The 19833-nt window shown below is 42.0% G+C and overlaps 1 protein-coding gene across 4 annotated transcripts in view; it reads right to left on the bottom strand.

The window, feature by feature from the left end:
* The window catches only part of grin2ba (glutamate receptor, ionotropic, N-methyl D-aspartate 2B, genome duplicate a), a 118188-nt gene that overhangs the window by 21366 nt on the left and 76989 nt on the right, over positions 1-19833 (bottom strand). For all 4 annotated transcript variants that reach the window (XM_051388300.1, XM_051388302.1, XM_051388303.1 and 1 more), the window contains exons 7-11: positions 19199-19391; positions 10326-10440; positions 6335-6543; positions 5720-5891; positions 779-932 (exon numbers count right to left, since the gene is read on the bottom strand). In XM_051388300.1, the coding sequence (XP_051244260.1) occupies positions 779-932; positions 5720-5891; positions 6335-6543; positions 10326-10440; positions 19199-19391 (843 nt within the window). The remainder of the gene's footprint in view (positions 1-778; positions 933-5719; positions 5892-6334; positions 6544-10325; positions 10441-19198; positions 19392-19833) is intronic.

Here is a 19833-nt window from a genome sequence, read left to right as displayed (position 1 = left end):
GTGAAAGAGAGAATAAATAAACAGTTAGCCATATTATCATGCACTCCAGTCTGCCTCCTCATCATACAAATGCATTAAAACCTGGCTCTAATCATTTAGTGTGTCCACTGAATCACTTTTGTTCAACTTCTAAAGGTGGAAAAATGGATGTCAACCCAAAGTGACCTGACAAAGACACTCTATGTGTCAGTGCGGGAGAAAAGACTAGTTATATCAAACTAAAACAATTGCTTAACTCATTCCAAAGACTCTCTGAAACCAATCTGGTCTAAAAATGGAAAAAAAAATACAAATATAATACAAAGAAAATACTGGAGGAAATGGGCGTGGCCCATACCACATGATGCAGCTCAAAGTACTGATTGGGAAAATAAAAATGATGGTTTTACGCATTTCCATTCATTATAGTGGTGGATCTCCACCGGTACAACCTGTCCTGCACATTTCCCCTTTGCACCTTGAGAGGTTTCTGCCTTAGAGACATTTTATTTTTTGCAAAATCTGACGTAATAACAATAATAATAATAATAATAATAATAATAATAATAATAATAAAAATAGGGTCCAAGCACCCAATGCAAATCTCTTGGCAGCAGGTATAACTACTGATGTGAACATTTTCTTCCCAAAAACTAAGAAAAGAAGACAATCCTAAAGGCTGAGCAGGTTTTAGCCTTATAGTTACAATATCAGAAAATGTCAAGAACATCGCCTTCAGGTTCTTCCTTCAACACATCTCTGCTCCCAACTTTTGACAGCTGGCTGCTGCGCTCCTCACCTAAGAAGGCTGAGGGCGAAACGGTGCCGTTGCTACGGGAGACCATGACGCTGATGCCCGTCTCAATGAAGGGGACGGAAAAGTCGATGACCTCTGACCTTTCCTCGTTGATGGTTAAGGAGCCAACGGCCATGTGGGCGTTTTTTAACACCACCTAGCAGCCGGAAAACAGAAAGACAAAATTCCTCCATTAGTTAAATCCCTCATCCGTCCATCCACTAGCAATCTACTGAAGCACTGTACAGTAATGAATGGAGCGCACTTTCAAGGAAACATCTGTTCCAAAACTTAAACTTTTCCCAGAGGGGGCAATAAAAACATTACAAAAACTAATTAAATCACGAAAGTTAAGAATAGCTCATAGTAAAAAAAAAAAAACAGCTTCATAACACAAGCATAAAAATAGCATATCACAGCACGATGACACGCAGAAAAGGGCCACAGGTAGGACTCAAACTCATGGCCGCTGCAACAAGGACCCGACTTTTGTACATGGGGCACCATCTCTACCAGGTGAGCTACCAGAGCACCCCAAGTTACAAAATGTTATTGTGACATGGACATACTTACAGTTCTAAAGGGCATTGTGCAAACATTGCTGAAAAATAACTTTTTGCTATGTCCATTGCGTGTCTTTTTGTTGTTGGTTCTGTTTTTATTTTACTGGATGAATAAATAAATGTGACCGAGCCTCTAAGCCGAAAGGTTTTTTAGCAATCTAATATATCAGGAGTAAATATTAGGCTTTAGTGTCAGGTCTTATAATCCAAGAGCAATAACCTCTGTCAAGACGCATCACTTTATACTGATGTGCAGCAAATCGTACAAAATCCATTCCAGAAGGTCCAAATATTAAATATCCAATTTTTTACCTGACCACTGTGTAGCATTCAGTTTGTTCTGACTGAAGAGGAAAACTTGTCTTCCTTCTCCATTAACATGCATGAAGCATTCAGGAGACACAGGCACTCTCTCTGTTAGCTGTCAAAAGATATTTTGGGAAATGTAGGGAATCAAATCTGACATAAGAGCAGATGGGACAGGTTGAGGTAAAGCGGATACATAAAAAAAAGTGGGGGAAGAATTAAAGTGAGCAAAGTGAGGCAAAGAAACCCGCGAGAATGGAGACATCGGACGCAAAGATAGAGCTCGGCTGGTGAAGACAGGAGGTCAACACACTTTCCACACACACACAGCGCTCAGAGTGGACACTCGTGATGCGTACCAGGGGAGGGAGAGAGGGAGAAAGACAGAAAGAGGGAGGCAGAAAGTGGGTTACCACAGTGGGTCAAGTCTGCTTGAAATAGCCGCCCCAATGCCTCTCCTTCCTCTACCTGCCTCCCTCCCCGTCAGTACCTCTGCACAGGTATATTTAGCCCCACATTTTAGAGCCCTACAGCACAGGGGTAAAGTGGGACGAGACTGTCTTGGTGAGTTAATAAGGCGTTTGTGACTGTGTGAGTCAAAGCTCTTGTATGTGCTCCAGCGTTAGAGTGTATGTGTGTGTCTGTGTGAGTCTGCATGTGTGTGTATATGAGTGAGTCATAAAGGGAAAAAGACAGAGAGAAAGAGAAGTGAGCAAACCTTTGTTCTCCACCTGTGAAGTGGACCTTTACAGGCAGGGAGAATATTACACATCTACTCTGCACATTATCTGCAGTTTTCAAAGTGTTTGTGTCTGCTAGTGAGAGTGCGTGTACATCTGTGTGTGCATTTGTAACTTTTCAATCTTGTTTGTTCTGTCAGCATGTAAGTGCGGGTGTGCATGTTCACTTGTGTGTTTGTGTGTGTGTGGGGTGCGTGCGTTCAGTGCCTGAATGTGTGAATCTCTCCCCGGGGAAGAGAGAGCGAGTCCATCCAGCAGTGTACTCACTTCCTCTCTCTTCAGTTCGCTCTCTCCATCTCCCTCCTACGACTTGTTCTCTACGTGTTATGAAAGTGACCCATGTGGGTGTTATTGAGAATGAGTGAGCGAGGATCTGCGCTTGTGCATGTGTATGTGTCTCAGCTGGTATGTGTGTGTGTGTGTGTGTGTCCATGTGTGCGCCGGTGTCTTTATGTGACTCTGCTAGTGAGGCCAGAACTCATGTAATCAAGTGCATTACCTCTAATAATTTAGATTAGGAGTATTAGGGGCAGTACAAGTCAATGCAGCCCATAAAATCTGACACTCGCTGGAATTGAGTTAGGACAAAATGTAGGCATTCTTAAAGAATTAGCAGATTCTTTTTTTTTTTTTTTTAATCTTTTGTCTTTCCAAGCTGTGGCAAATTGCATAAAGGTCCTCAGTGATCTCGGCGAGTGTCCAGGAGTGTGCCCAGGCACGTCCTAGTGTGTGTGTGTGTGTGTGTGTGTGTCAGTGTCAGTCCAGATTCGGTCCATTAAGGGTTAGAGATATACTGTAGTTTTGGCTGTGTTCCAACTGCAGAAGGACACGGGTTGGTTTTGTTAGATACAGCAGATATGGCAGAACTACAGTCAAGTGTGTGTGTGTGTATGTGTGTATGTGAGAGAGAGAGATAAATTGACATTACGAGTGTCCTCTGTGAGCACATATGCAAACAGTCTGGATGTGTAGGCCTGTCTGTGCCCATGTGTCTGCATTCATGCATGTATTCTCTTATTTCTGTGATCATTCATGCACGAGTGTCCCTTGTCTGCATCCCACGCCCTCCTCCCCCTCCTCCTCCTCCTCCTCCTCCTAATGACCATTCATCTGTGGAGGTGAGAAGGAGACGGCACATTATGGCGCTTTTAGTCAGGATGATAGAGTTTATTACAGGTGACCACACTTACAGCTCAGTGCCCACTAAAGACACCAGCTGACTGGCAGGAGGACTTAAATGGCTTTACATAATAGATTAAATGGGTCAGTTTAATGTAAATTGAACAGGAAAAAAAAGTTTTACCGTGGGACAAAATGGAGAAATGATCTTGCTCTGGCATCTGAAGGTTACTTAAACTTCAGTGTCCACACAAAGAGGGACAGTGTGTGTTTTGAACCCGTGACCTTTGGGCTACTATCGATCTGTTTGCCGTTTCCTTTATTAACTAATGGCAAAAGTCAGACAGCAGAAGTGCAGCTCGGTCTTACAGGTTGAAGTATGAGAACTGACAACGACCTTACTTCGGGTCCAATGTCGATTAGGGAATGTTTAGGTGCCCAGAGTGAATTGTTGCAGCTGACTGAACTGTACCCACCCTTGGGTGAGGTGCTTAGCCCATCTGACACAAGTGTTAGCTCTGTTGGGCAGAGGGGTTGACCCGGAAAGGAAAGCTCATAATTCAAGGTATGAAAACACACTTCAAAGAGGAAATGGACCCTCCAGGCAGCTCCTATGGAAGCTAAATATAGCACAGGGGTGAACACAGACTGTAACTCTGTCTCCCCTTTGATCTTTTCTTCACCTTCACCAACACCTTGGAAGAAATTCCAGGCGTCGGGAAAAACTCAAACAATACCAAAAACCACAATCACATTGAATGCACAGTGATGGCAATTTACACATTCTTTTGTGGCTGTAAACGCAAATGTGCACTTCAGCTGGGAGACTTAAAATGTATTTTATTTTCAGATGATACAATTGTTTTTGTAGTTGTAAGAATTTAAGACGTTTAGATAGTGTGGAGTTGGAACTTGTAAACAGTGGTTTGATTTTTAACAATCTCACTGAAGTAAAAACTAAATTCATCATCTTAGACAATTATGTTACATATTAAAAAACTTACGATAAGTGATAATGAAACTGAAATAGTGTCTGTAATTATTTTTTTGGGAGAGATAATGAAATAACGTTGACAGACGCACATAAATTATGTCAAAGAAAAAGTGTGAAAATCTATTGCAATATTGTATAAAATAAGAAATACACCTTGTATTGTTCAGTTATATGAGCATTACTCATTGTGTGGAAGTATGGGGAATCCAAATCCACTTTATATACTAGCTATTTAAATATATCTAAATAGAGCTAACTGTTCATTAAATGAAATTTAAGGGTGCTAAAATTCAGGTAAAAAATAAACAACTACCTGAAAGTATTCAAAAGTTGTTTAAAGTTAGAAAACATCTGCATGTTTATAGATCAGGTCAGGACTGATGTACAAAATTACAGTTTATATATAATATTAATTTACAGTTTATATATAATATAAATCACAGTTTATATATAATATAAATCACAGTTTATATATAATATAATATATATAAAAATACATATTTAACAAATGTGAAAATGTGTGTTTGTTTAAAAAATTGACAAATATAAAAATGTTTGATTATAATTTCATGTTGGCATTAGTACAGCAGGGAAGGTGAGGAACTTTTATGATGTTACTTTTGACATCAAGTAGAAAGTGTTTTGCAAAAAGGGTAGGAAGCTTCAGCCTACACACGCTTAGTCTATAGGAAAAGAAAGTCTTTCTGTTGTTTGCACTGTACATTCGACTGTACTGTTTTGTTGGGAGTCATTTTCAATGTCAATTTCAACTTCCGTGCAAAGGCTGACTCCTCTGTGCACCAAAGCCTGTTTTGTAATCGTAGCATTTTCTGTTTAGACCTCAAACGGAGGGAAAGAAATCGTTCTCTTTTCCTTGGCTGACTTGTTGCCAAATATACCGATACCTTTCAGCAATGTACGCCCAAATGTCTCAGCACTGCATTTTAAACTGCAGTAACATCAATATAGATAAGATGATGTTACAAACTGTGAATTAGGTGAAATATTTACTTTCAAGCTTTGCCAACAATCTACAAATGAGACTGTTACATAATTTACACAAGACGAGCATGAAGAGGCAGCTTTCAGATTTGTCCACTTTGGGGCGGAGTGTTCTTTGCTAGTATGTATCTGATGAATACGTCACACGCAATCACAGATTTGACTGCAAACATTAAAGTAAGAGACAGACGTAGACCCGGAAAGACAAACATCTCCTCACCTCTCCCACCATGCCATTCCATGTTCCATTGATCTTCTTGCCATGTTTGCCGTTGGTGACCAGGTAAAGGTCGTAGGTGAACTTGACCTGCTTGGCGATCTTCTTCAGGATGTCGATGCAGAAACCCTTACAGCAACGCTTTATGTAGATCCCAGAGTCCTTCGTCTGATTACTGCGCAGACAGATAAACAGATAGATGAGACAGATAATTATTTAATCAAAGACGTACTTCTGTCTGAATTGGCATTTTTAATTGTAGTCGTGATTCTGTGTTTCTGGCACTGTCACACACACACACTCTCTCTCTCACACAGATGAAGTGTGAACTGATTCTACCTCTGGCTCTGTACAGCTGCCGTGGGAAATTAACATCATTCACAAGCAAAATTTAGGCAGTTGCCAGTTTTGTTTTTTTCATTTCTACTTTGGTCAGTTGTGCAGTAGGTGGATCTGTTAGCTAATGTGGCAGATGGACAGAATCAGTCTCCATCAGTATGCATGCTGAAATTAAAGTTAAGTTTTCTTCTTGAAGTGTATTCTTCTCCTTTTTTTTGTTTTTACATTTCTACCCCAGATTCTGACACTGATTTGCTATATCTGAGCTTTGAACCTCACAGTGTTTTGATCTGTTTCCGGCAGGGTACGGTGTTCCTCATACAGGTCCCGCTCAGCGGATCCACGTCTTCCACAATGACGAACGGAGCCTCCTCCAATGTCACGATGGACAGGTGGTCATCCTCCCTGGTTGCTGCCCCCCCATATAGTTCATAGCGAGGCCACACATGGTACTTCATGGACAGGGAACCATTCTCCCATTTACCCACCTGCAGAGACATACAGCAAACAAAAGACATTCAGATTGCCTTCAAAATGCCATACACACATGAGTTAACAGCAATCATGGAGACTCATAGCCATAAATTTGAATTCAGTCTGTACAAGTAGCTCATCAACTCAATTTTAAGTGTAACTACATGAAATAAATCACTGGGTAGGAACCAAATTCCAAAATGAATTCAGATTAAATTCCATGCTGCAGTGACGCAAGTCCATCAAAAATAACTGCAGCTCTGCTTTTGCAGAGCCAGAGTTGATTGCCAAAAAGCAATGTAGAGTTTGAATGCTTGTTATGCAAAAACTTCTCACTCTGATTATGGTTAAATTCCCTCATTTTCAGTTTTTCTGGGTTTAATTGTGATTAGTCCATTTGTCAATAAAGGGACAAAGAGGTAACCGGGAGAATTTCATGACTGATAATAAAATATATAAGTGAAACACGGCGACAGAGAAAGTTAGTGAGAGGCGAGGCGAGGAGAGGACTGGAAGCCAGAGTAGAAAATGAGAGCAAGGTTAACATGAAGGACGAGACTGGAACGGGGGAAAGAGCAGAATTCAGATCAAGACGAAAGGGTAGAGAGAGAAGCCGTGAGACAGCGGATGGAGAGATTGAAGAGAGAGAGAGAGATAACAATAACAAAGGAGTGTGTGTGTGTGTGTGTGTGTGTGTGTGTGTGTGTGGAGCGGGGGGGGGGAGTACATGAACTGAGACAGAAAAAACTGAGATTGAGTTACATTTGCAGAGAATAAGGGAGAAACTGGACTAGAGATGGAGCGAAAGCGTTAAGTGAGTGTGTGTGTGTGACAGAGACAGAAAGCCTGATATGGAGCTCATTCAGATGCAAAATGCTAGCTCTTCTCTAGAGGATGGTCCAGCTGTACGTCTGGAGGGCCCTCCAGCCCTTGTGGCTGTACTCCACCGAATAAGCGCCATCCATTAGTCCATTTCTCTCAGATGCCGGTCACATGAAACCATACCTGGAGACTCTGCATACGCCCTTTTCCTCTAGAAGTGCCAAGAAGAAGGCCACTTTCATTGAGGGAAAGATGTGGGTGGAAAATGGATATGGATCATCAGCTAAGTGGACACACGATAATGAGAGAAAGAGTAGGACAGGGAGCGAGTGTGTAAAGTCAGGTTTGCACACTTGATAAAAATGTAACACACACACACTTATTGCACTCTAGGGAACACAAACTTGCCAAGGCTGCCTGGACTGGACAAGCTAAGGCTGTGTATCTCTGGGGCACAATGCAGCCTTCTTCTATCTGGACACAAAAAAAAAAAAAAAAAAAAAAAAATGCGGGAGTAAGTGATACAGACAGACAGGGATGGAGGGAAAGAGAGAAAAGGGGTTGGGAGATAGAGAGAAAGGGGTTAAAATCAGCCTACAGTGGTGTAAACTGGACTGGACACTACAGAGTCTCCGCACTACTTCAAAGGTGCAGTGGAAGGATGGTTGTAGGAGCTGGAACTCATTAGGATCCATGAAAAGTGGTTCAGCTGGAAGTCAAGCTAAGAATTAAACATGAGTGTGGGAGTGGGAGGGGGAAGAGACAGGGTGGTGCAGGCTGCAAGGGGAGAAAGAGAGAGAAAAGAGAGAGAGGGGAGTGATTCACCTTGTTCTCTGATCAGAGGACAGAATATAGATTAGAGAGGCAGAAGAAAGAGAGAGAAACACTGAGAATAAAGAATAGGGAGAGTCAAAGGAGTCAGACTGCAGGACACAGATACAATGGGGGGGGCTTTGCAGGTGGCTGGTAGCACCAAGTTCATTTAAGGTTGTTGGTTCAGAACATGACTCAGGATTGTTGTTGCCCTATCTGCTCTACCAGCCCTACTTTGAAATGTGATCTATTTCTCCATCTGTACAATAGTTTTAACCTTCAGAGAAAGCTGACAGAGCTCATATAAAGTTTGACTTAAGTTTGGCTCTTACGCATTCACATGGGGAAGCTGCCCAGTGGCACCACAGTCTTTCATAGCTGAACTTCCACCCTCCCCTGGGGCACAGTTATGAGCTTATGCATATGTTTATTTGTATGCATAGAATCCAATTTATCAATATTTTCTTGTGTTTGTGCAGACATTTAGAACCATACTTTACTGCTGACCATGTATGCATAATGGGTAGATTTGTTAATGACACATGATTGTGATCAATCTGCATTACCAATGTACTGTCGTAATGTAATGTAATGTTACTTTTTGGTATGGAGGATGATTTAACTTCAAAAGTAGACCAAAAAAAATGAAAAAGGATGAAACATTTTTTAAATTAAAATAGAAATGTTGATATCAGAGTACTATGATAATAGTCATTTTTTTGTTTTTTCTTAATTTGATATTTTCCATTTTATTTATTTATTTTATGTTTTTAATTCTGGCTAACCCTATCCTCTATATTGCTGTATAATACATTGATTTAACTGAGCCAGGTATATTTTCTGTAATTCTAAAAATCTTTAAATTAAATAAATAAACTAAAAGCAAATATGTAATCACAAAGTACACTAAAATGGCACTGTGCAAAATTTCTATTTAGTATCCTACAGTTCTTTAATTAGCTTTAAATTGTATGACAACAAATGCAGTATGGAAAGAGTAGAAATGTTGTAGAGCACAATGTAAAATACAATGAAACTAGTAACGAAGCAGGATCACACAGACCTGAGTCTGCATGCTGGAAAGCTTTCTGACACACTATCTAAACTTGTTGGTGATACTTTCCCCTTTATCTTTCTTGTTTGCTACTTTTATTCCACAACAGGTAACTCTACGTTAAGGGTACTGCGACTTTCAAAGGGATGTGGGTTGACCATATTTGGCATTCTGGGGGAATGTTGGTATGTTAATGAGCTTGCACGTGCACGAGCAGAGGGATGTAGAAGGTGAGATTGGTAGAGATTCGTTGTTTGTGTGAAGCGGTGAGTATGCATACTTAGTACTACTAATTTTCTTGTTTGTACGGGCAGATCCTAAGCAAACATTAAGAAGTTGTTCTACACATGCTTTGATAAATAAGTCAACACTACGGCGTACATGCTGTCTTCCTCGCAATGTCTGAGTAGCTGCAGGTCTGACTATTACAGAGATCATTTTCAGTGGAAGCCTTTTGTGCAGCCAAAGGACATGCTGTACTAAATGTGCAGCAAAACATGCATATTTTATTTTTCCTATCTGGAAATTATACTTTATAAAGCAAGCCTTTTTTGCTGTAGCTTTATACCAACTATGTACAGTATGAGCCTTAAAGCTACCAGTCACATTAAAATTTAAATGCAGCCAGCACTGGTGATATAATATAATACTATTACTTGCTCACTGTTACTTCTGACAGGAATTCTTTGTGGAAACACTTTTCTATAACAACTAGTGAAAAAACAAAACATTTTTAGACAGAAAAAGTAGATAAATGATGGGTAGCATGCAGTAGCTAATAGCCTGTGCTGCAGTGTATTGCTCAAAGGCACCTTCGCCGAGTTGATAATATCTAATCAGATCAGCGCCTAGAAAGCTTAAGGCTCAAAATGCTTAAAAAGTGAAAATCAGGTGATAAGAGATGCAGATAGGATCAATCAGGTGCTGTACTTACAGGATACAGCTAACTCACTGGCATTGCTACCACCCTGTCATTCATTTACAGTTTACACCTTATAAGCATGGCCGGTTTAAGGCGATTATCATGTTTTCATGTGTCTTAACCAGCAACCGGAACCTAGATGCACACACACACACAACCACACAGGGACGCCATCTCTCTCTCACCCTGTCCCACTGTCTCTCCTTGTTGAGCAGAATGATGACCAGCTTGGGGTGCATCTGGTATCCGTCCTCGCTGAACGACAGATTACGCCCCTCAAACGTCACATTCATCAGGTACCTGTAGAGGGAAACATTGAGGAGGGAGACAGAGAAAGAGACTCGTTGAGGCATACATCACTTCCTAAAAAACATCTTTGTCGGCGGCAGCTCTCAAATGTTTTATTTGTTCTATATGACTATATAATTTCTTACTCAATGACTCAATTTCCAAAGTTTTTTGTTATTTAAGCATTTATTTAGTCAAACCCACTGACATTACACAAATCCATCATCTGCCAGGAAATAGCTATCGCCCAATGTCTAACCAGGTTTTTCATAAATAGATGAATATACATTAGTCATCAGCGGCAGACATTTGAGCAAAATAGCAGTGCTGATTTCAAGATGGGACCAAGGAAAATTAAATTCAGCAATTATCCCTCCAATCATCCCAGGTTCACTTTATTGCGCTTACTGATGTGACCTTAAAGGAAGAATTTGACATTTTGGGAACTACGCATGTTTGTTTCTTGGTTAGATGAGAAGTTTGATGCCACTCTCTCCACTAAATACGAAGCTACAGCCAGCAGCCTGTTAGCTTCGCTTAACACAAAGAGTGGAAATATAGGGGGTATAGGGGGAAACTAGATAGTAATTATCACTGAGGTAGCATGGCGCACCGGAAAAAATCCTCTAGGACACATGGCTGGCTCGATAGACGATAGTTGAAAATGTGGTTACGTCACCTTAAAGATAAATTGATCAATTTTTAAGTTTTGTTGAGTCCCACGGACAAATCACACAGCAAGCTCCGGAGGGAGGGCACAAAAATGACTAATACAGTTTGTGTCTCAATGTAACAAAAAGTACTACATGATAAACCAATAGCAGCTTGTCGGATCACTATGTGTGTGTGTGTGTGTGTGTCTGGCTCTGTGTGTCTGCGTCGGCCGGTGTGTTTGTGTGGCAGAGAGGGAGAAACCGAGAGAAAGCAGCATTGTTTCTGTCAGGTGAAATCATTTTCACCCCCCTTCAACTAAACACAACAAACACACGCACGCACGCACACACAAACGCAGACACCCAACACTGTATTCTCTTGCAGTGATTATGATGAATGTGCGTGGGAGTGTGTAAGTGTGTGTATATGAGAACAGGAATGTTTATGTCAGGTGAACTCAAATCACCCCCACCTCCCCGACACACACACACACACACACACACACACACACACACACACACACAGAATCTCTTAACTCTTTAACTCCCTTACCCTTTACTCTCTCTTCTTCCCTCTCTCTATCTCTCTCTCTCTGACTGTTTCCATGGAAACACTCTGCCTCAAAACCGTGCACACCATATATATGTAGATGAATATATAATGGACAAAAAACGTGTGTGTGTGTGTGTGTGTGTGTGTGTGTATGTATGGGACTGTGTGTGTAAAGGACTGGCTTGGTGCCAGTGTGTTGATGGGGGTCTGTAAACACCGCACTGGGTCACGTCCAGCATCACCGGCAGAATCAGTTTGGTCTCGAACCCTCGTTTTCCTCAGGAGAGAGCGATGAAGCTCAACCTCACGGGCAGCTCTACCTTAACGTTACACACCACCTCACTGCTGCAAAGTTCAAACTGTTACAACTTTAACCCTGTCTGACATTTCAGCTGGAACAGACCACAGCTGATAAAGACGCTTAAACCAGAAGGAAGCTGTTTCTCTTTGTTTCTATCTAGCTATGCAGCTCCTATGTACAGAATGGATTGATTTATGTAATAATCCAGCAATTACTCTAATGACTGCTTCAATATTCTATTTCCTGTATTAAATATTGATATTTCCAATGGGCTGTGATGAGCAGAATCATCCAGCATCGTACCATCTCATGCGGCCCCATGTGTCCAGCTAACCGCCCCATCCTGTAGAGCCTTGGCACTGATACAAAGTGCACAGAATCTGCTGCATAAATCATAAGCCATTTACAAAATGACTTGACGCTGTGCCCCCTTTAATCTTTACTGAGCGAGCTTTTGTTACGTGCAACAATGTGGGGCCTTTGTGTGTGTCTGCGTGCCTGTGTGTGCATCCTACACACGTTGACAGCAGTAACAGAGCGAAACACAAGCATATGTGTGTTGCCATGGCACCCACAACCACTGTGACTTCCAAGCCAATCTGCTGTGTTACTATGGTAACCGTAATCTCGCAGAGGGTGGGAGGAAGAGAGACAGAGAGAGAGGTGGGATTCAAAGAAAAAGAGGGAGGGGATGGGACATATTACTACTAGACTGCAACGCTCTCTCTTCCCTCTTCTCCCGTCACACTGTGTTTACAGGAAGCTTCTTCGACTTCATGTTCCGATCCATGTGACCGTACTCGCTTTCCGTCACCTCCTCTGAACTTCCTGTATCACTGGTTTTAAGACTGGACACGCATGCGCCTACACACACTTGAAAGAGTAAGGGTTTGCTCAGCAATCACAGGGGCATACATAGTACATCCACATCTGGAAACTGCCCAGTCAGTCCTCTTATGGGCCACTGAGTAAGTCCACTGGGGCAGCTGGGTGTTAAGTGCCTTCACCGAAGCTGGATCACCTGCACGGCCTTCCTTGCCATGCCAGAGACACAAATAAACATGTTAACATGAACCATGTATTCTAATCTCCTCCCTCTATTTTCTAAAGCTACTGTATTATGAGATGGCGTTAAGCATATGATATCCTGTTGAACCCGTCGGTTTCCAGCTCAAGCTAGAGGAAAGTATCTGAGCTCTACTGTACAGCAGGTATATTAATATTCAAACAGCAGCAGCAGCTGTCTCCACCTGGCGAACGAGAGCGAGTGACACTGACCGGACTCCAACAGGCAGAGCTCCAATCAACCCTACAGTGAACACATCCCCTTCAATAACGGCCGCACATTTCTGCAGGAATTTCATTTTTCCTTTCGAATGAATATTTTTGAAAATTCTCGCCGTTGCTAATCAGAACAACTTAGTGCCCCACACACATACACACACACACACACACACACACACACACACACACACACATACACACACAGAAACAAACACTTGCCATGCTAACTCCATGGCCTGACACAGATACGTTTTAGCGCATGTTCTGGTGTGAATAATGGACGAGTTGTGTGAAATATTGATAAGTCAGTTTTAATAAATTAACCCTGACATGAATTAGTCATGAATTACACTCCTTAGCAATTACTGTGGTGCAATGTACTTATTGGATTTGTAGAGGAGGAATCTATATGGAGAATGATAACATGCCCCATATGGCAAATGTGGCAGGCAAGAATACTGAAGCTTTGCTGCATGCATACTCGTGTGCATGTGTTTGCACAAGTATGCATCTAGTGGTACCCGTGTGTGTGTTCAGACATGGGACCTGAATGTGTAAACAGTGTAATAAATTGTGCTAATGGGAAGAGAGCAGAGAGAAGACAGGAACAGAGATGCAGAAAGGAGGGGATGACAGAGAACAGCAAACTAGCAAATGGTACTAGATATGTGGCTCTGATGTGATTTATTTTTGACAGACAGTCCTTAATTAAAGCTAATAATAATGAAATTAATTCAAAATGGAGCTCTTGAACAGAGTGAATTCTCTACATTTCAGAGTGATACTGATAAACTGATAAAACACTTTAGGCAATAATCTTCTCTAGTCTTTCGAATTTCTGAGAATTTAGGAATAAAACTTCAAAAGCCTTAAACTTACACAAATTACAATAGCCTACAGAAGAACAAATTAGGAGGAAGAAGGAAGCAGCAAAGGGCAGAAAGAGAGAAAATAATGTAATAAAAATAGAGGGGGAGGTTAGGCTGTGTATTGCTGCCACGGCAGAAAAAGAAGAATAGGATCAGTATCATGCTGTAATGTGAAAAGTTTATTGTTATAACAAGATGTTTTTCATGTTATGTCACAAGATAATTAAATGTTATTATGACATAGCTGTTGTAATCCTTACATATAACAATATACTATTTATATTGTTATAATTTTAAAAGTTTCATGTTATTACGTGATAACTTTACAACATATAACTTTTATTTTGTCATGTGTACAGATGAAATGATTCACGTTTGAACAAGATAAATAGTATGAAAAAGAAAAAGAAAAGTTTCTTGTGAAGTTTGTATGTTGTTGTATGTTTTTTTCAGGATGGAGTGGCAGCAATACGCTCCTCTAGAGAAGCGGTGATTTTGTGATATAAAATAAAACTACAGAACAGTAGCGAACTAAATATACCTGGCAGAGAAAAAGAGATTTAGTGACAGAGACAGATGAAAAGGTTTAGGAGGAGAAAGAGAGACAGCAATAAAAAATGAAGAGAAGGGAGTGGGAAGAAAGAGGAGAAGGAGAGCAGGAGCATCCTGACCTAGTTCCAATCAAGCCCCATCACAAACAGGTACCTTTTTAACACCTCCCACTGGCCTGCCCCATAAACACTCACTCCACTGGCCTTTATAGACTCGCTCTGAAATAGCTAGAAGCACACACACCCACACAAACACACACACACACTCACACACACACAGGTGGACACACTGTCCATCGAGCTGGCACACACTCATCCCTCAGCTCAATAGGGTCAAAATGCTGCTTCAGAGTGTACTGCACGCACACAGCAGACTGCACACATGCACACATGCAAACACACATACACTCTATTGAAAGCCTCACTGGGGCCACAGAAGTTCAAAAATGTCCACAGAGCTTAAAAGCACTTGACACCTTTCCAACTCCAAGCTCATTTGGAACCTGTCCACGCCTGGCAAGGTCAGGGCCACTGTTGTCAAACTCATGATTCTCGCACTGTTGTGTATTGCTCAGCAGTGGTCTCTCTCCTTCTATCTCTCTCACTGTGTCTTTTGCTCTCTGTGCTTTGCGCTCTTTTCCCTCTTTCTGCTATCTTCATTTGTCAGGCTCGTACTGTAGCATTAGCTGGAATGTCACAGTGCTGGCTACTGTGGACTTAATTTACTTAGCCGAGTGACGTGTCCTTCTCTTGTGGAATTCTATGAAGCTCTAAGGGCTGGACAAGGAAATGCTAAGCAGAGAGGGATCGGCATAATGTTTGGTTTATAAAGTGAAGAAGATGACCGTGACCATACAGCAATTCTGCATCACTCAACAGCAGACTGAAATGTAAACTAGATATGATTTGCATACTTTCATGCATCCCCTTACTAACCCATTTGTAATCTTCAAGCTTGAAAGACATGTGATGTGTGATCGAAACTACAAAGTGATGTGTGATCATCTCCAATAGTCACAATTCCTACCAGAATTAAGCATGAGTCTGGGATACACAGCCGTCTCATAAATGTTGCTTTGTTCAGTGATGTTTGGCCCATATGTACTTCCTCCTAACATGCAGCATTTCACTGGGCTGTAGAGTGAGTGGCGTCTTTCTTCCTTCACCGCTTCCTGCGCTGCTTCAGACTTTCAATCTCAATTTTCAACTTCCTCCTAAATGACCTTACAAAAATCTGTCTCGGAATAAATCTGAAGCGGGAAATCAGCCAAGCATCATGCTCACGCTCCAATTAAAGGTTAAAGTTTCAGGAGTTGGAGAGGCAGAAAGTCACATCATCCTAACCAATCCCCACAGTTTTAAGATGATTCTGACAAGTCTGTTTCAGTTGCCAAGCTTTGGCTTTGTTTTAGAGCTTGGCACAGCAATTACATGCCATTCTCGACTACTTAAGAATCAATTGTGAACTCTACCTGACTTATTAATGATTTGGTGTTTCTGTATGAAGATTTCCGAATGATGTTTGAATTCACTGGAGAGTGTCGCTGAATATAAGGTTCTCCTGCCCTACAAAAGAGCCTATTGATTCAGTTGCTCTCCTTTTCACCCATCTTTCATCTATGCATCCATTGATTCACTTAGTAGTGAACCAACCAGGCAGCGGGGCACCCATCCAGCCAACCAAGCAGCCAGCAAGCCAGGCAACCAGCCATTCATTCAGTTTCCAGTATATAGACTGTAGGCCAAATGCTAATCTCTTGATTGAACACTTGAAGACAAAGGTTATCACCAAACAAATTTAGTTAAGGCAGCGAGGGGCGAAAGATCTGAGCAGCGCTCGTAACTGATCTAATCAACAGCACAGCTAAGTTGATTATAAAACTGCAGGTCTGGAGCGCAGACAGTGGCTGGGGAGGAGCAGAACACAGGAGAAGAGAGGGAAACCAGGAGAGGAGATGGAAGAGGAAAGGAGATGGGAGAGGATAGGAGATGGGAGAGGTAACGAGAAGAAGGTGTGAGCAGAAAGCAGAGCAGAGCAGGGCTTAACAGAAGAGAATAAAGTGGAACAAAGAAAAGCAGAGGCGAGAAGATGTATAAAAGCAGACCAGGGCAGAACAAAGGAGAAGACTACAGGGCAAGAGAGGACAAAAAGAACATGATGGAGTTAAGGGCGGGAGCTGAGCAGAGTAAAGAGCAGCACAGGACATGGCAGAAAAGACCACAGTAGAGTTGAGAAGAACAGAGCGGCGCACAGCAGACCACAGCGAGGCACAACAGAACAGAGCATGGGGAATTGTATTCTGGGGCAGCAGCAGCTGCCACAAACTCCAGCGTTATCTCAAAGCAGTAAGCAGTGGTGAAACAAATGCAAAGCTTCAGAAAAGAAGTGAACAAGCAGACAGGGGTTGAAATGACATCTAAAGGAGTTTCCTGGAATGGACAACAAAGCGTTGCTGCCTTAGTGCAGGATGCAGTAAAGCTTGGAGTATGATCAGAACAATTATCCCTCATTCACAGTGCAATCCAGAAAGGTGAGCACGTGTTTCTACAGTAGGCCGTTTTTCTCCTGCTGCTGTATAGGTGTGAAAATAGTATTTCTGGATGAATGTGTGACTGTAATCAGCAGTGAAATTGTGGGAAAAACTTACCCCACACACACACACACACACACACACACACACACACACACACACACACACACACACACACACACACACACACACTTGGCCTTCGCTGACAGTCTCTCTTTAGCACAATAAAAACACACATACCCACACACATACAGCTGCGGCAGACACAGAGTGGCAGAGGGGTGAAACTGCCCCTGAATATAATACTGTGCTGAGCTCTGGAGCACAGCACGACAGGGGCTAGTGTTCGTCGACTGAAACGCCATTGGGACCAATTAGGCAGTGCGCAGAGCAAAGCGCCGCCGAATGCTGCGCTTCACAACCAGTTCAAAAGGCCTGCTGCTGAGACGGACAGCTGAGGGGGTGGGGTTGGTTTTTCTTGAGGAAGGGGGCATGTGAAGGGGGTGTTTGTGTGTGTAGGGTATTATTATATGGTGGAGGGGATGATCACAGTTTGCAGGGGATGAATGAGCATGTGTGTGCCAACATCTGCTGTGTCCATGGTTGTGCTGAGCTATGCTATGCCAGGATGCTCATGTTGCTATTGCACCACCTGAACCTGCGCACCTTTTAAAGTTGCTGTGTGTTAGCATCCATAAATCATTGCCACATTAATTTGGAGACATTAGTGTAATTGTAAATAAATGACTGTAAACTAATGAGACCACTGCTGAGACGTGTGGCCTTTACACTTTATTATACACTGTACACCACAGAGCTAGTTTTCATGGGATCTGTTTTCACGGGATTCCTTCAGGGCAAAAAGTGAGCTTGTTTTACTGCGCACGAAGCAGGAAAAAGAACATTATTCCTGCAGTGCACTCAGACTTTCTCACAATAACACACACTGTAGTGATTGAAAACCCGGCAGAGGGAGGGAACGGACGGAAGTGGAAACATTCAACAGGAAGATGAATGCAATGAGAACACAAACAATACACTACCAATTCTGTCACAAAGATGTCACAATTAACTCTCAATAAACACAATTAATTGTCAACAAATACTAAAGACTGAAGATGTCATTAACATATTGAAAGTCCAATTTTTTGTTGGCCTCAGTATCCCAAAATCCACTGCACCAGTTACTTCTCAACTGGCACATTCAAGCAGCCCAGTCATGTGATCATGGTGTGTTGAACAGGTATTTGTATCCAGGTGATCAACAATCACTCGTAAATACTGTATAGTAAAGGAATAGTGATATACAACATGACACCCACTGTTTGATTCCTCAATACACCCATTCTCATATCTAGCCGTTAAAGGTCCAGTGTATAGCATTTATGTTGAACCACCATGTTTCTACAGCCCAGAAGGGACAAACCAAACACTGACTCTAGTGGGTGAAACCAGTGAGTGACCATCCAGCAGCTGGTTAGCTTAGCATAAAGACTGGGAACAGTGTAGAAACAGCTAGTCTGCTTAAGTTCAAAGGAAATAAAATCCACCTACCAGCACCTCTAGATCTCACTGATTGACATATCTCCTTTGTTTAATCTGTACAAGAACTAAAGTATAAAAGCAAAAATTGGGGAATGTTTTTATACACTTGGGTTTTTTTTACCAGTTAAAATAACTAGCTGTAACATGTTAATTAGTGAGCTTTTGCTACTAATTTTTAAACTATTTCTAGTATAGCTAACCAGCTGCTAACTGTAGCCTTGTATTCATGGGACAGATATGAGATAAGTATCAATCTTCTCATTCTTCTCTCAGTCAGAAAGCAAATCGGTCTGAATCATCCACTTGTTGTTAATCACTTCACAGAGTGCTACAATAGCATAGATAGTTTATATAGATATAAACCTTGGTACACTGTTTGCCACTGTAACCCATCACATGTGATAACTCGTATTGTATCTTTCTTTGTAACAGGTCCAAACTGCTCTCAACAGTACATACAATCCAGCCTCTGTCTTCACTCACCTGAGCACTTCGTTGGGGTTGCCTGAGATGGGAGTCTTCTTGTCAGGAGCTCCGTGGCACTCAGACTTCAGCAGGGTGTGAGGTCCACGGTCCATCATCATGGTGGAGGTCGCCATAGTGATGATCGCCACGCCATCGCGAACGCGGGCCTCAAGGTTATAGTCCCACTCATCGTAGGACACAGAGAGCAGACCTGAATGGACAAAGCAAGAAGAGAGGAGAGAGAGGGATCAGACGAGGTGTGGAAAGAAGAAAGAAAATATGGTGAGACAGAAGGGGGCAGAGGGATGAGTAAAAATAGAGAGAGGTAAGTAGGGAGGAGTTCAGGCAAACACGAAGAGACAAAGGGGAGAGAGACAGATGGAGAAAACTAAAGCGGGTAGAGACAGGGACAACTCTGTTAGGGTATACAGTGTGTATGTGTTTTGAACACAGTCCAAGAGACAGAGCACACACTACGTGATGACTCAGAGAGCAGATGAATAGCACTCCCATCCTGACTGACTAAGCGTCTATCACCTTGCTGTGTTTGTCCATCTGTCTGTCTAAAGCACTGTCTGTCTCTGTTTGTTGGCCTTTGTACGCCTGTTTATCTGTCCTTCTGTCTGCCGGAGTCCTGTTCTCTTTTGACAATC

This window comes from Dicentrarchus labrax, unplaced genomic scaffold (assembly GCF_905237075.1).
Source record: "Dicentrarchus labrax unplaced genomic scaffold, dlabrax2021, whole genome shotgun sequence".
Lineage (NCBI taxonomy): Eukaryota > Metazoa > Chordata > Actinopteri > Moronidae > Dicentrarchus > Dicentrarchus labrax.
Note: the sequence above shows the minus strand (reverse complement) of the source record. Positions and strands in the feature narration are given on the sequence as shown.